Source organism: Babylonia areolata, chromosome 18 (genome assembly GCF_041734735.1).
Source record: "Babylonia areolata isolate BAREFJ2019XMU chromosome 18, ASM4173473v1, whole genome shotgun sequence".
Classification (NCBI taxonomy): Eukaryota; Metazoa; Mollusca; class Gastropoda; order Neogastropoda; family Buccinidae; genus Babylonia; species Babylonia areolata.
Genome location: NC_134893.1, coordinates 5,295,034 through 5,313,216, shown reverse-complemented (window position 1 = coordinate 5,313,216; position 18,183 = coordinate 5,295,034). Strand labels below are relative to the sequence as shown.

Below are 18,183 nucleotides of genomic sequence, written 5' to 3'. Positions count from 1 at the left end.
TACAAAATACTTGAACCACAGGGCCTTCTTTTCTGATTCTGTTCTGAGATCAATCATGACTGAAACTTAGAAAATGAACTGAATGTCAGCACTTGATTCTTAGGTTTCGTTCAACAAAGTTTTGTGATGATATTCTGTTAATCTACAAACAAGCCTATCACGACAACTGATTTTGAGTTTCATTTAGCATACACCTTTTAACCATCTCTTTCCTGTAGCATGTTTGATAAAGGCCTGACCAGCACGCTGTGTCTATGTGTGGGTCAGGTGTAAAGCCCTAAAGTGGAGTGATGGCCTAGAGGTAACGCGTCCGCCTAGGAAGCGAGAGAATCTGAGCGCGCTGGTTCGAATCACGGCTCAGCCACTGATATTTTCTCCCCCTCCACTAGACCTGGAGTGGTGGTCTGGACGCTAGTCATTCGGATGAGACAATAAACTGAGGTCCCGAGTGCAGCATGCACTTAGCACACGTAAAAGAACCCAAGGCAACAGAAGTGTTGTTCCTGGCAAAATTCTGTAGAAAAATCCACTTCGATAGGAAAAACAAATAAAACTGCACGCAGGAAAAAAAAAAAAAAATGGGTGGCGCTGTAGTGGATTGGACAGTAAAAAAGGCTTTCATGTGTGCAGATTTGATTTATAAAACGTGAACAGTTAGCACACTATCCTGAAGCTCATCCGAAAATTCATGGACAGAAATCATGATTTTGGTGAGCTGAAGGGCAGCTAAGAATAGATGGGAACGTGACACTCCCAGATCATTAAAATCCTCAAATAAGCTGCATCATTGTATAAGCTGCAGAGGTTGAAGCTGGGGTAAAAAGTTGCGGCTTATAGACCGAACTTTATGGTACACCTGCTGACAACCTTGACACCAACATGTAGTTTCAGCGCCCCCTCCCCCTCACCTGTGGTGCAGGAAGCGGATGAGGAAGACCCCGAAGCGGTAGATGACAAAGTGACTGGGCCCCAGACTGTTGACGTCAGTGGGCACCAAGTCACCCTTACACACCCACTGGGCATCCTTCACGTCGATGTAGGCCTTGCTGTAGTCTGCCCCTGAACACACACACACACACACAGACACAATGTTCAGCAGTGAGTATCACAGGCTGGCTCACACAGACACAATGTTCAGCAGTGAGTATCACAGGCTGGCTCACACAGACACAATGTTCAGCAGTAAGTATCACATGCTGGCTCACACAGACACAATGTTCAGCAGTATCACAGGCTGGCTCACACAGACACAATGTTCAGCAGTATCACAGGCTGGCTCACACAGACACAACGTTCAGCAGTATCTCAGGCTGGCTCACACAGACACAAGTTCTTCAGGGAGATGTGCAGCATTAACTGTTACTGTATGTCATAGGTCTAGTTGACACATTTTTGTCTTTAAAAAATTCTTAACATCCATTCTTTTTATCATATTTACTCAAGCTATCATGTATGCCTCTGATTCTATGTAGGAATTGGTTCTGCATATTTTCTATTGTTTTGGTTGACAGGTAAAATAGATAAACACATAACGCAAATAGCAACTCCTATTCAGACTTTTGAGGGTCTCATCAATTTTAGAACATGCAACACGAAACAGACGATACATCTATCTTCGCATTATCACAAAAGACAAGGTCAGAATAGATTCAGGCACATCAGACATTCCTGTAGAATCCAGGTTTTGGAATCTGTCTTTGATGACACATTCACAAACATTGTAATCAAATCAAACAGACTGGTCAGCATCAAGGGAACAGCCAAACTGACAACGTCCAGGGATCTTAATAACAATGACAAAGCAAGAGAAGTGGGAGTTTCAGTTTCAGTTCCTCAAGGAAGTTTCACTGCATTTGGACAAATCCATATACGCATGCTAGGCAGATGCCCAACCATCAGCATAACCCAACATGCTAGTCAGGCTTTGAGTGCACGGATATATATGTGTGTACCTGCAAGAGCATCGGCCACCCACAGCTGAGATACAAAGACATTTGCAAACGTGACATGATGGCGCTTGAGATCAACACTGAGTCCTGGGAGGACCTTGCAGATGACCGCAACAGCTGGAGAAGCACTCTCAAAAATCAGCTACGGATTGGTGAGGACAAACTGTCAGCTGCTGCAGCAGAAAAGCGAGCTCGCAGAAAAGGGACGGCAGCCACCAGACCAGCATCAGCATACACATGTGACTGCTGCGACAGAGACTGTCTCTCTCGTATTGGTCTCTACAGTCACAGGCAACGCTGCTTGGTCCAAGCAGACAGCCCAATCAGACATTAGGCTGGATATACTCTATCCATGGTCAGCCATGACCGAAGGAGGCCTACTACCACCTGCCAGAGAGGATTTCTACAATATAATTTTGCCAGAGGACAAAACTTTTGGTGCTGGTAGTTCTTTTTCACTGTGTCAAGTGTGCGCTAGATGATCATTTGATTTTCCAGTCAAACGTGGGAGAAAGGGTGAGATTTGAAGCCAGACCCTCAAGGACACTGCATTGGCAGATAAGCGTCTTAACCATTCTGCTGGAGAAGAGGGATCAAACTGAAAGGGTAGAGGGTGAGAACGCGACAGAAAGTAAAGGCAAAAGACACAACATAATCAGAAAGATCTCATCTCATCATCATCTCATCTATCCCTTGACCCGTGGGTGGGTCGTTGGGGCACCATGGATGACTGCCTGGTCAGCTAGCGCCACCTGCCTCGGTCCTCAGCGGCCCTTTGAGTTGTGGCAAATGGCAGGCCTGTCCACTCTTTGATGTTGTCCTCCCACCGCTTTCTCTGTCTGCCTCTCTTCCTCCTTCCTTGTACGGTACCCTGCAGGATGGTCTTGGCTAGGCCGTCTGATCGTGTGACGTGTCCATACCAGCAGAGCTTGCGTTCCTTCACTGTGGTTAGCAGGTCTTTGAATGGGCCAATGGCGTTTTGGACTCTTCTTTTCACTTCCTCATTTGTGATGTGGTCTTTGTATGTAATGTTCAGGATCTTGCGGAAGCACAGAAAGATCTACAGCCTGACAAAAAAACAACTCCCTCCTGAAACCACCCACCTTTCACGATGTCGGCGCCCAGCTGTTCCCCCTCAGAGGTTCCCTGAGCGGTGGCTGTGTTGTTCAGCATGTTCTCCAAGTCGTTGATCTGCTTGAAGAGAGGGGAGGCCATCAGCAGGTTAACCCAGTCCTGCTCCTGGCTGCCTGACGGGCTGAACCTGACCCACAACACACAGCCACACCCACCTGCTGTCAGCTCAACGCCTGGCCCCACTGTCTGGGGTGCATGTCAGAAATTAGTGTGAAGGCCACTATTTGTGTGTAAGTATGTGTGTTTTTACAGCCAGTATTTGTGTGTAAGTATGTGTGTTTTTACAACCAGTATTTGTGTGTAAGCATGTGTGTTTTTACAGCCAGTATTTGTGTGTAAGTATGTGTGCTTTTACAGCCAGTATTTGTGTGTAAGTATGTGTGTTTTTACAGCCACAATTTGTGTGTAAGTATGTGTGTTTTTACAGCCACTATTTGTGTGTAAGTATGTGTGCTTTTACAGCCAGTATTTGTGTGTAAATATGTGTGCTTTTACAGCCAGTATTTGTGTGTAAGTATGTGTGCTTTTAAGTATGTGTGTTTTTACAGCCAGTATTTGTGTGTAAGCATGTGTGCTTTTACAGCCAGTATTTGTGTGTAAGTATGTGTGCTTTTAAGTATGTGTGCTTTTACAGCCAGTATTTATGTGTAAGTATGTGTGCTTTTAAGTATGTGTGTTTTTACAGCCAGTATTTGTGTGTAAGCATAAAACACAGCCACTATTTGTGTGTAAGTATGTGTGTTTTTACAGCCAGTATTTGTGTGTAAGTATGTGTGTTTTTACAGCCAGTATTTGTGTGTAAGTATGTGTGCTTTTACAGCCAGTATTTGTGTGTAAGTATGTGTGTTTTTACAGCCAGTATTTGTGTGTAAGTATGTGTGTTTTTACAGCCACTATTTGTGTGTAAGTATGCGTGCTTTTACAGCCACTATTTGTCTGTAAGTATGTGTGCTTTTAAGTATGTGTGCTTTTAAGTGTGTGTGCTTTCACAGCCACTATTTGTAAGTATGTGTGTTTTTACAGCCACTATTTGTGTGTAAGTATGCGTGCTTTTACGTACCTGTTTTTGAAATATATGCCTTGAGCCCTGATCAAAGCTCCAAGTTGTATATGAATTTACGTTGTTATGATTATGTTTGTGGTATTAAACATTTTGTTTGTTTTGGAATACTTGAGAAACAACAGATATATTCTACTTAAATTTTTTTTTTTTTTTACATTGATACTCTTTCCAGACTGACTGAACCTTTTCTTTGAAAGATGGACAGACCTCAAACAGCATATAATAATAATAATAATAAAACAAATGATAATAATATTAGATAGAACTTTATGACGCAAACTCCACATACACTGGGCTCTAGGCGCCGTACATGAAACAACACATACAACTGTGCATATAACATACCTCTGCACATGAAAAAGAACACATGTATGTGTATCTATACACCAAGACAATAAGCAGCATTGCAGGTATGAACAATCACACACACACACACACACACTAACACACACACACACACACACACACACGAGACAAAAACACCCTCCACACGCACACACATGCTCGTGCACACACACACACGCCCGCACACACACAAACATCCACCCACAGACACACACACACACTACACGATGACTTCAGCAGAGAGCAAAGAGGGGTGGGTAGGAAGAGGAAGAATGCAGACAATTAGTGATGCGTCATCACATAGGAAGAGGAAGAATACAGACAATTAGTGATGCGTCATCACATAGGAAGAGGAAGAATACAGACAATTAATGATGCGTCATCACATAGGAAGAGGAAGAATACAGACAATTAGTGATGCGTCATCACATAGGAAGAGGAAGAATGCAGACAATTAGTGATGCGTCATCACATAGGAAGAGGAAGAATGCAGACAATTAGCGATGCTTCATCACATAGGAAGAGGAAGAATGCAGACAATTAGTGATGCGTCATCACATAGGAAGAATACAGACAATTAGTGATGCGTCATCACATAGGAAGAGGAAGAATACAGACAATTAGTGATGCGTCATCACATAGGAAGAATGCAGACAATTAGTGATGCGTCATCACATAGGAAGAGGAAGAATGCAGACAATTAGTGATGCGTCATCACATAGGAAGAATACAGACAATTAGTGATGCGTCATCAAATAGGAAGAATGCAGACAATTAGTGATGCTTCATCACATAGGAAGAGGAAAAATACAGACAGTTAGTGACGCTTCATCACATAGGAAGAGGAAGAATACAGACAATTAGCGACGCTTCATCACATAGGAAGAGGAAGAATACAGACAATTAGTGATGCTTCATCACATAGGAAGAGGAAGAATACAGAAAATTAGTGATGCTTCATCACATAGGAAGAGGAAGAATACAGACATTTAGTGACGCTTCATCACATAGGAAGAGGAAGAATGCAGACAATTAGTGATGCTTCATCACATAGGAAGAGGAAGAATACAGAAAATTAGTGATGCTTCATCACATAGGAAGAGGAAGAATACAGACAATTAGCGATGCTTCATCACAACCAAAGGCCTGTTAGAATCTATTTCAGCAACAGACCAGAGGAGCAGGTCTCACCCGGTGAGCGTGGCGGCAGCACTGTCCCCAGGCTGGGTGGGGGGTGCCCTGTGGGCGGGGCCGGACCTTTCCAGGGAGGTCTGCAGACTGTGCTCCTGCTGCTGGCGCCGCAGCTCGTCCTTCAGCTCCTGGTCAGCCTCCAGCTGGTCCTGCTTCTCCAGCCTGGCCGTCTCCGCCTGCTGACGGCGCTTCCGCCGCGCCTCCAGCTTGGCCGACAGGGAGTCCTGGGACCGAGCCTGATCCTGCTGCATGTTGTCCTGTGACACAGGGACTGGGTCAGTCTCTGGTGGTGGTGCTGCTGTTGATTCTGAGTAGTTTCAGTTTCAAGGAGGCGTCAGCGCATAAAGATACATCCATATTCATGCTACATCACGTCTGCTGAGTAAAATTAAAAAGAAAAGCAGGAGCAGAAGATGCCTTACCTTTGTATAAACTGACTGTGCTGCTCAAGCTTTTTAAATACAGGTTAAGAGCAAAAAAGATTCAAGGATGGAGGTAGAAGCTAGAAGTGAGCAAGATATTGATCCCTTTAAGAAAGTTAATGCACTGGCTTATGCTGGCCGCTTTTAATACTTCTACAACTGCTGCTAGCACTATCTCGAGCTGTTCCACACACGTAAATGCTGAACATTTAGCCAAACAGTTGTTATTCTGCTACATTTTTGTAAACAAAGAACATTACACAAAATGATAGCTAACAAACATACAGCAAGTAAAGAAATATGTCAAGTGAAACCAGCATACAGGAAGATTTGATACAGACACAGAAAATGCTCAGCTGTTAGACATTACAAACATCAAATAGAATTCAGCATCCCCTCCCCCCCTTCCAGTTTCTGAATCCTATCTTATTCTTAGGGACCATTTTGTCAATGTTTTTATAACATTCAACATATCATCAGCAGTCCATGTCCATTCTAATTTTTGGAACCCAAAACCTCACGCTGAGTTTAATGATGTTCCTCTCAACATCACTTTCAGGAACTCAAATCCTCACCCTGAGTTTAGCAATGCTGTCTTCGACATAATTTTCAGGAACTGAAATCCTAACCTTGAGTTTAGCGATGTTCTTCTCGACATTACTTTCAGGAACTCAAAACCTCACCTTAAGTTTAGCGATGTTTTTCTCAACATCATTTTCAGGAACTCAAAACCTCACCTTAATTTTAGAGATTTTCTTCTCAACATCACTTTCAGGAACTCAAATCCTCACCCTGAGTTTAGCAATGTTGTCTTCAACATCACTTTCAGGAACTGAAATCCTAACCTTGAGTTTAGCGATGTTCTGCTCGACATTACTTTCAGGAACTCAAAACCTCACCCTGAGTTTAGCAATGTTGTCTTCGACATCACTTCAGGAACTGAAATCCTAACCTTGAGTTTAGCGATGTTCTTCTCGACATTACTTTCAGGAACTCAAAACCTCACCCTGAGTTTAGCAATGTTGTCTTCGACATCACTTTCAGGAAATGAAATCCTAACCTTGAGTTTAGCCGATGTTCTGCTCGACATTACTTTCAGGAACTTGAAACCTCACCCTGAGTTTAGCAATGTTGTCTTCGACATCCACTTTCAGGAACTGAAATCCTAACCTTGAGTTTAGCGATGTTCTGCTCGACATTACTTTCAGGAACTCAAAACCTCACCCTGAGTTTAGCAATGTTGTCTTCGACATCACTTTCAGGAACTGAAATCCTAACCTTGAGTCTAGCGATGTTCTTCTCGACATCACTTTCAGGAACTGAAATCCTAACCTTGAGTTTAGCGATGTTCTTCTCGTGCTCCTTCAGAAGCCGGTCCTTCTCGCTTTTGCTGAGGTTGGCAGCAGTGATCTCTTCCCTCTCCCGGCGGTCTCTCTCCTCCAGCTGTTGTTTCTTCAGTCGATCTTTCTCTGCCGCTCTCTCTTTCTGTCGCTCCACCTCACGGCGGTGGTCCTCCTCCAGCTCCTTCTCCAGTTGTCTGCAGGCACACACACACACACAGACACACACACACAGAGACAGACACACACACAGAGACAGACACACACACACAGACAGACACACACACACACACGCACAGACAGACACACACACAGAGACAGACACACACACACAGACAGACACACACACACACACAGACAGACACACACACACACACGCACAGACACACACACACATAGCTGCATGAGTACAAGTGAGCACATACAGAGACACTGTGGTGTGGTGTTCTAGTGTTAACGCATCCGCCTAGGAAGCGAAAGAATCTGAGCATACTGGATCAAATCCTACACTCGCCAGCATACCTTTAGCACACGTAAAACAACCTGTGACAACAAAAGGGTTGTCCCAGGCAAAATGATGTAGAAAGATCCACTTGGATAGGAAAACAAATGCACTCTCTGGCACTTTAGCTCTGTTGTGACAAAAGAGTAATACACTGAAATACAAAAAAATACAAAACAAAACAACACAATAAGCTTACTGGTGTTACACATCCGCTGCCAATGATACTAAGAAAGTTCTCACTTGCTTGGAAGTTGTCAATGTATCATATTGCTGTTGCTTAGTGTGGCGTGTGGTGTGTGGTGTCATTCTTGCCACAGTGCACAGTGTCTAAAATGGATCTGTTCTGGTGATGATTATGCTCCAAGAGAATATATAATTGTCAAAATATCACCCACTTCCTAAAGAAAATAGTTCTTAATCAAGGAGGTGTTGTGACAGCTTGCTTGAAATTGCAACCCTACCCCTACCCCCCCAAAAAAGAGAAAAGACAAAAATGATAAAACAAAACCTTATGCACAACAGCATGAACATATGCTCACACATCCACAAACACTCACAGCATCTGCGCCTGCATCTTCTTTTTCCTCTCCTCCTCCTTCCTCTTCTGCTCGGCCTTGCGTCTTTCCAGCTCCTCCCTCATCTTCTTCATGACGTCACGGCGGTATTTCTCTGCCTCCTCCCTTGCCTCCTGAGCCTCCAGCTCATACTTCTTCTTCAGCTCCTCCACGGGGGAGTAGCTGCGCATGGCATCAGCGATCTCCTTCAGCTGCTTCTCCTTGAGCTCCAGGCGGGCGTTGGTGTCTTCAATCTCCTGCTGGGGAAGGACCTCTTTCTCTGCCTGGCTCAACAGCTGGGAGGTCAGGTCATCGAAATCGTTGAGCTGTTTCTGTTGTTGGAAACAAAACACAAAACAGAGGGTGTGTGTGAGGTCATGTGCAATAAGCACAACATGATCAATCGAAAAACAATCTCATTTCAAAGTTCATTTAAAGAACAAAATGATCAATCAAAAAAACATTTCTAATTTAAAAGTTAAAAAAAACACACACGTTATATAAGGCTTAGTCAGAATATGGTTTACTCATGAATCAGCTAAACTGTTGACAATAACATCTGATTCTGCTCAAGTGTTAACATCAACAGCCAAATGATCAGAACATTTCCATTTTACTCTGCAGTCAACAAAACTTGTACTCTGCAGTCAACAGAACCGTCAACTATCTGAAAATCACTGAAAAGGAAATTTGGAGGCTCTGCCTACACAAAATGGCAATGTTTTGATCCCCAAGATAACAGAAGCCATGATGTCAGTCAGACATCCGCTTGATACTGTCTGAAGTTAGTACTGACCAAACACCAGTTACACAAAGTTCAACAAATGTGTGGATCTTTTTAATGTAAAATACAAGCTAGGAGCACAGAACGGACACGAAAGAAATCTGACAGTGTCTTTGAATGAAGACAGGTATGTACAGCATGTAGCAGTTTTTTACCATCTGCAACACGTTCACAGTTTGTCAAAGCTAACATCGGTGTGGGGAAAATACCAGACAAGGTCCTCAAATTCACCAAAAATAGATGAATTCTAATCAGTCACTGTATGTTATTGTAATTTCCAATCAGAATAATAGAAATGTATTGTATTGTATTGTATTGTAAAATAACCATAAGGACTATCACTTTCTGCCCGTCTTACAAATATGCAGCAAAGTTGGCCCACCTGCTGCTGTTTTTTGAGGTCTTCTTTCCGCTGGGTCAGTTCAGCTTGTGACATGGAGCCCGCATTGCCGACAAGGTCCAACAACTCCTGGAGCAACCAGACAACAGGACAAAATTCAGAATTAAAAACAATTTCTACAAATTTTATTCAAGGACAACATCTGTAAACTTTATCAAGGGATAGTTTAAGCCTGGGACAAGTTTTTTTTCAGGCATTAAGCCGGGGACAGTTTCTCAGTTTTTCACAAGGAAATCATTCCTTTGACTTTAGCCATGAAGAATTCCTCAGAAAGCATCATCAAACAAGCTGAGTCCTGTTCGACCACACACAAAAATGCACCAAGGTCATCCTACCAGCTCTTTTTTTTTTTTTTCTAGGTCAATAGCCGAATGGTTAAAGTGCTGGACTTTCAATCTGAGGGTCCTGGGTTCGAATCTCGGTGCACCTGGTGGGTAAAGGGTGGAGATTTTTCCGATCTCCCAGGTCAACATATGTGCAGACCTGCTAGTGCCTGAACCCCCTTCATGTGTATGTGCATGCAGAAGATCAAATACGCACGTTAAAGATCCTGTAATCTATGTCAGCGTTTGGTGGGTTATGGAAACAAGAATATACCCAGCATGCACACCCCCGAAAATGGAGTATGGCTGCCTACATGGCGGGGTAAATAAAAAAAACAAAAACGGTCATACACGTAAAAAAATGTTACATGTCTGTCTGAGTGTGTATGTGTGTGCGTCTGAAATCTGATTGAATGACACAGGAAACGAATGATGAGCGCCCAGTGGCAGCTGTCAGTCGGCTCTACACAGGTAGGCAGCCTGTGGTGCAAATGTCCCCGTGTATGTAAAGCGCTTAGAGCTTGGTCTCTGACCGAGGATAGGCGCTATATAAGTATCCACATCAATCAATCAATCAACTTTACAGTGGGTCAGTCCAGCGTTGACATTCGCCGATAATCATGCTAAGCAAACAAGATGTAAAACCGAAGGACACACCTGTTCGAAAGCGGAGAGCAGACGATCGCGCTCCGACTGTCGTTGGTTCTCAATGTCGGCCAGTCGCTGGGGCAGAGCAGCATCCCTGGCCTTGGCCAGCTGGTCCTCCAGGTGGATGGCTTCCTTCATGTGGCGCTGACGCAGCACCGTGTAGATCATGTTCTCTGCCTGCTTCCCGTCTTTGCCCTGAGAGACATGACACAGAAATAGAACAGGAAATCTCCATGCTCAGTTAATTAAAGTACAGAATGACAGAGCCAAAATTTCTGGAAGGTCTGAGAGAATGGAGGGAGAAAGGAGCATGGAGAGAGAGAGACAGACAGATAAACAGATAGATAGATAGAGAGAGAGTCAGACAGAGACAGACAGACACTGACATATTTTATTGTCTGTTCAGCATAAAAGCCAGAGAGAGAGAGAGAGAGGGAGAGAGAGAGAGATTTTAAACAAAGATGCCACATATATATAGCTAGCAAAATGGAGGGAGAGAGGCGGATGAAGAGAAATATTTCAGACTTTCAGACAAAAGATATTATCCAAGATTTAAAACAATAATAACAAGAAACATTCAAAGCTGGGACCAAGCCTTCTAAACAAAATTTCCCCAGAATTTCTTGCTCCAGACATATAACAAGAAACAGGTTCTTATAAACTTTATCTTTTCAACTGGAAAATCTTGGTCAGCAAATGAAAGTTGAGACAAACTGAACTACAACTGCAGCATCATTACCATTTGGTATCTTTTATTTTTTTCTCAGGAAGATACAGGTATGCTCATAATAATCTGAATTATAAATGTCATCAACGCCTTTCACTTAACCTTTTTTCCCTGAGCCAAAATATAGTGTCATAACAAACTGAAGCACTGCTGTGTCATTTCTTTTCCATCCTCCCCTCAGCAGCCATCACACGGAACAAAATCTGTCTGGAGTCTGGCAACTCAACACTTGTGCAGAAGGGGATGAAGAGGAAAAGGAATATACTCGCTCATGAATTATCCACAATGATTCATTTTTATAAGGCTCACATGAATTATCCACAATGATTCATTTTTATAAGGCTCACAACAGTTGCATGCACATGCACAACACATGCACTACCAACATGCAGACAACACAATGTAGTCTTAACAGTGAGCTGGGGGCAATTAATTATTTTCTCATAATGACTCACACTGCCATGAATGTTGCAGTATGAAATGAGAAAAAAAAACAATATAATTTTGACACAGTCTGATGAAGATTTATCCATCAATCCTATGGCTTTTTTTCCACTCAAAACTATAAATCCCACATCTCTACAGGTCCTGTGTGAGATGGTTCAGCTGATAATGTGAAATCAATGGTCATAATTTTACTCTTTTCAAAAAGATCCAATGACCCATTCATCTATGTTCTATTTGTCTACGTAATCCATGTTTCAAAATCACAACAGTCAACATTCCACACTGACGGACAACGGTAAAAGACTTCAATGTGCATGACAATGATATCAAACTGGGATACATTAAATGTCCACAGCAAATACGCACAAATCACTCGCACAGAAGATTAACGTGTAATAACTGTGGTCATATGATTAGTTTGAACTCTGTGATATTCAATGGTCACACACTCAAACCTTAATCATGACACACACCACAAACACTGCAAAACTTTCAGGATAATATTTCTGCACAATATCCATTAAAATAAAAAGAAAACTGATTAAGAATTCACAGTGTCAGTTTCAGTTTCAAGCTGGTGTCACAGCATGTGGACAGATTCACAGGTGCTACACCTCGTCTGCTTAAAAAAATTGACAAAAAAAAAAGGAAATGCCTGACATGTGCTGATCAGGTATTAAAAGCCTATCCTAGGTTTAACATAAAAATGAAACATAGTAGAGATAATTTAAAAAAAAAAGAGTGAATATATCAAAATAGAGTGATGGAAAGAAACTTACATGGGAAATGCTTGGGGAAAAAATAAAACAAGGGCCACACTCAGTGCACCTGCTTGTGTGTACTCAGTGACACAAGAGTACAAATGCACACACACAAAAAGTGACACACACACACACACATGGATGCACAATGCACATGCTACAATTTGAAGTCTTACAGACACAAAGGGCCCATCTTTCAACTGACAAACGAATGTACCCAGGCACCAAACGACACATAAAAGCACACCAATTCCTACACACACACACACACACACACACATAAACACACACACAAAGACACAATGACATAACATTAAGCATCACTCGGTAGGATTATGCATGCATGTACACACACAGACACCCATTTCCATGTGTACACAGACATTCCTACATTCCCCAGCTCCTGCAACATTCACATTGGATAACTGTTCATCAGGACACAGAAATGTATCCCCTTTTTCCTCTTTATTGCCTTCTTATCTACTATGAGAAGATGTGCATATTTTGCATGTCAGTTTCTTTCAATTGTTTGTTATAACTGCTGTATAATGGGCGGAGGAAGCTTGTGTAACACAGTCCTCAAATGGCAGATCATTCTCACTGCAAAAAGATGAGCAAAATGCTTGAGTGACTTTATAGTAATGTTGTTTGAAGACTTTACAAAACATCTGTTGCATTATGTTATTCAAAATATTTCTGTATATATGAGAATGAAAGTGGTTCCTATGTTACTACCTTGTTCCCTTGACCAAAGATCAATCAGGATGCTCCTAGATCACCTCTGTATGGAGACTGACACTGAAATCTACTGAGCTTACACAGAACTAGGTCCTTACACAAAGAATTATAAGCACAGAGACTGCAGTTAAAAGGTATCAACTGTGTAATTTTGAACAATAATAAAGCCTGTTGGAAATATATGTAGGTCTCTGTTGTTTTTGGCCTGATTCCAGCTGAACAATGTGGGCATACAAGCAGCACTCAACACACCAGAATTAACATAACTGTGTATTGTGTTGACCTGCACACCACAACACACCAGAGTTAACATAACTGTGTATTGTGTTGACCTGCACACCACAACACACCAGAATTAACATAACTGTGTATTGTGTTGACCTGCACACCACAACACACCAGAGTTAACATAACTGTGTATTGTGTTGACCTGCACACCACAACACACACAGCGAAAAGAACCGGCATTACAGTCCACACATGCACAGTCTCAAACAACACCCACACCTGTTCCCTGACACTCACCTTGGATGAGGTATGCACATTCTGATGGACACAACTCTTCACATTATTGTGGTGACACAGCATGGTCAGTTTTCTTTGGTCACAACATCAACTTTTATTGGAACAACAATCTATAGCACTGTCATTTTACAAATGATTTTGGATGGTTTCTGTTGTAAAATTTGTCACTAAATGTTGTTTTGTTGTAAGTGTCTGGATGAACTGTGCCACAACAAAGATATTCCATTCATAAGACAGTATTCTTAAACAACATAGAGCAGCATCTGAAACCTGAACCATCAGCAAAGCATTTTCTGCTGAGCACTCCCACTTTTTTTAACATGCTTACAACCCCTTTCTGACAGACACTGACATGTACACAAATACAAAAGTCCAACAATTATCAAGAACCAATACACTACCACATACTTTTTTTTCCCCTGCATGCAGCTTCTCTATTCCGTCCAGTCTAACTACAGCCCTGTGTGGTCGACTAGGCTTCAAGCAACAAAGGGAAGTCTGACAGGTGTAGTGAGTGCAGGAGGGATGCTCACCTTGACAGAGTCTTTGAGGGTGGTGCTCTCCACCTTCTTAGCCAGCTGTTCGTTCAGCTTGTCTCTCTCCTGCTGCTGCTGAATCGACTGTTCCTCCACCTCCACCTTCTGCTGCTCTGACAGCTGGGCTGTTCGCTTCTGACGGCGCTGTGCTATCTGTTTGGTGGGGGGAAAGAGAGTAATTTATGTTTTTTTTTTTTTTAATGCACGTCATGACTATGCATACTGCAAGTTTCCTGACTACCAAAGAGAGTAATTTCTATTGAACAGTACACACAACAAATGCTGCTTAGACCTCAACATGTTTGATGCTTGTTTGACAGGGGAGCTGACCTTCAGTTTTCAGTTTCTGTGTTCAGTTACATAGTTCACATGAACTGCGTCAAGGCGTGTGTGAAGATGTGCCTGTCACTCAATTACACATAACCAGTTGTGTGCTGAGATGCAGTGCTGAAAATCCAACTTCTGTTTCAGTTTCAGTTTTCTCGAAGTGAATATAAATGTATGCACACATACACAACACTCCCTACTGTTATGAGGTCAAAGTGCTCATGGACAACAAGAATTATAGGGAAAATAAGGGGAAATTCACTCTCTTATAAAAAAAAAATCATTCTCTTATCAAACAAAATAATGTAGGAAAACTGGAGGAATAAGGAGTATAATTATGACTGGAACTCACACTCTTAATTCAACAGAACAGTGTATGAAAATCATGGGGGGAGAGGCAGCATAATCATAAATGCAACTCTCACTCTGATCAAACAGAACACAGCTGAAAAAAGGAGCAGAAAGGAAGCACAAGGTATGACTACAGCTCACACTCTGTTCAAACAGAATGACGCCTTCCACCCACCTTGTCAGCCAGAGCACCATTCTGTCTCTGTCGCTCCGATTCCAGATTACGTTCAATGGCTTCCTGCTCCTGTCTGAACTTGGCCAGGAGGCGCTTGTGCTCGTCGTCGGACAGCTTGTCTCCCTTCAGCAACAGCTCGCGGTCCAGCTGAGCCTTGTGGTTGTCCAGCACCTGACAGACAGCAGTGGGTGAACCACTAAGCAGGCAAATATTTGTCTTTTTTCATGAGCCGATTTCTCCATTTGCTCTTTTCGGGCACACCAACTTTGAAAAAAATCATAGTAAAAAAACTATGATAGATTCAATTCTGTTTTTTGTATGTTAATCTGTGATTTTTAAAGTACACAAAAGTAAAAAATGATAAATTTTGTCTTCAGCTGGATCACAAATAATCCCTCCCACCATCAATCCACAACCCATCTACTTTTCAACACCAACACAGACTGAGCAGTCTCTTCTGCTGGATGAGGTTGATCTAGTCACTGATGGCTCTAATAATAAAACAAACAAACAAATAAATGACCCTTGCAGCCACAACCTTTCTACCCTTCATCCCAAACACAGACTGACCGGTCTCTTCTGCATGTTAATCTGGTTACTGGTAGCTGTAATAAGAAAAAAAAGAAGAAACAAACAAACTACTAACTAAAGAGTAAAGAAAAAAGCAACAAACCCTTCCGTCCTAAATCCGTTACAAAGACTGACCAGTCTCTTATGCTGGTTGAGGTTGATCTAGTGGTTGAAAGCTCTGATAAAACATACCAGCAAATAAACAAATAAATAAATAACCCCTTCCAGCCACAACCTTTCTACTCTTCAACCCAAACACAGACTGACCAGTCTCTTCTGCTGGTTGATCTGGTCGTCGATGGCCCTCTGTTGCTGGGCCTGTTCATCAGCCAGCTGGCGCTCCGCCTGGCGCTCATCCTCACGGTGCCTCATCTCCAGCGCCTCCTGCTGGGCCAGTTGGGTGTCCACCAGGGCGCGCTGCTCTGTCGTCAGCTGCTCCCCGTTCAGCTGGCTGCTGATGTCCGCGATCACCTGCGCTGACTCACTGTCCCCCTTTGCAGCCTGCCATGATGGAAGCGTCATTATTATTAACTCACTCAGTACGGCCAGTCCTCTCTTCTCCTCTACACAGACCCCTCGGATGTCCGGTGGGTGTCTCAATGACCCAGCCTTTAGCTTCCGTCGTCAGAATTGTGGTATTCTTTGTCAACATTCACCTCTTCAGTATAAGAGCCTTCCGCTTGCAATATTTTGATGATGGTAATTGGGGTGAAATGCAGTCAACGTCGTCTCTTTCGCCGTTCGTATGGAGAGAGTTAACATTATCATATCCTAAAACTCTCTTGGCCGAGAGAGTGCCGATGTAACTTGGGCAAGACATTCTCCACTATAATTAAAATTCTAGCCTAGAGAGTTGGGACAGCAGCTGCCTCCTCTACCATTCTGATGGTCATAGTTAGACATGACTGACTATCTTACATACATCATCATATCATCAATATTATGATTTGTGGCCAGATGGCCTATATGATGGGTTAACCCTTCATCCAACTTGACCCTATATGATGGGTTAACCCTTCATCCAACTTTACCCTATATGACGGGTTATCCCTTCATCCAACTTTACCCTGTATGACGGGTTATCCCTTCATCCAACTTTACCCTATATGACGGGTTATCCCTTCATCCAACTTTACCCTGTATGACGGGTTATCCCTTCATCCAACTTTACCCTATATGACGGGTTAACCCTTCATCCAACTTTACCCTATATGACGGGTTATCCCTTCATCCAACTTTACCCTATATGACGGGTTAACCCTTCATCCAACTTTACCCTATATGACGGGTTAACCCTTCATCCAACTTTACCCAGTTTTCCTTCAGCCAGAAAAAGAAGTACTGTCATAACTGTTGTTCAGCCTTGAAGACTGTGCTTCAATCATGAATAAACATGAAGACAGTCCTAATATGGTATACGGCATGATGTGTCGATCAGAGAATTGACCAACAGCCAGTGCCTTGAAGACTGTGCTTCAATCATGAATAAACATGAAGAGAGTCCTAATATGGTATACGGCATGATGTGTCGATCAGAGAATTGACCAACAGTCAGTGCCTTGAAGATTGTATTTCAATCATGAATAAACATGAAGAGAGTCCTAATATGGTATACGGCATGATGTGTCGATCAGAGAATAGACCAACAGCCAGTGCCTTGAAGACTGTGCTTCAATCATGAATAAACATGAACAGAGTCCTAATATGGTATACGGCATGATGTGTCGATCAGAGAATTGACCAACAGCCAGTGCCTTGAAGACTGTGCTTCAATCATGAATAAACATGAAGAGAGTCCTAATATGGTATACGGCATGATGTGTCGATCAGAGAACTGACCAACAGCCAGTGCCTTGAAGACTGTGCTTCAATCATGAATAAACATGAACAGAGTCCTAATATGGTATACGGCATGATGTGTCGATCAGAGAATTGACCAACAGCCAGTTGCCAAATCAGCGGGTGAGCACACACAGGTGAGCACACACATGGTTGATGACACCAGCCTCACCGGTCCACTTCAGCCAAGCAATGTGTGAATATCATTACATCAAGACACTGATCAAATCAATCAAATCAAATCATAAACACTTTATTAATCCACATGGAAATTAAGTTGTGCAATCACAGGCTCGTTGTAAAATCACCATGCGCAACATAAGAAGAGATTAAAACTAGTCAAATAAGAATTCCCAATAGCTGATGATAGACTAACCCCCCGCCCCTCCCCTCCTCCCCACACACACATACTCATGTTAAGACAACAGGGTATTGCACAACAATATTTACAAATGAAAACATCCAACAAAACGATGGGTATATATTACTAAAAACGACATGTGCGCACGCACATACACGCACACACACA

At 42.6% G+C, this 18,183-nt stretch overlaps 1 protein-coding gene across 1 annotated transcript in view; it reads right to left on the bottom strand.

Moving 5' to 3' along the window:
• Window positions 1–18,183, bottom strand: part of LOC143292381 (uncharacterized) — a 226,667-nt gene that overhangs the window by 9,963 nt on the left and 198,521 nt on the right. Inside the window, 11 exon segments of the mRNA XM_076602599.1 lie at window positions 909–1,059; window positions 3,053–3,210; window positions 5,683–5,939; window positions 7,437–7,641; window positions 8,507–8,835; window positions 9,670–9,756; window positions 10,668–10,853; window positions 13,857–13,877; window positions 14,390–14,545; window positions 15,246–15,416; window positions 16,083–16,316. Of these exon segments, the coding sequence (XP_076458714.1) occupies window positions 909–1,059; window positions 3,053–3,210; window positions 5,683–5,939; window positions 7,437–7,641; window positions 8,507–8,835; window positions 9,670–9,756; window positions 10,668–10,853; window positions 13,857–13,877; window positions 14,390–14,545; window positions 15,246–15,416; window positions 16,083–16,316 (1,955 nt within the window).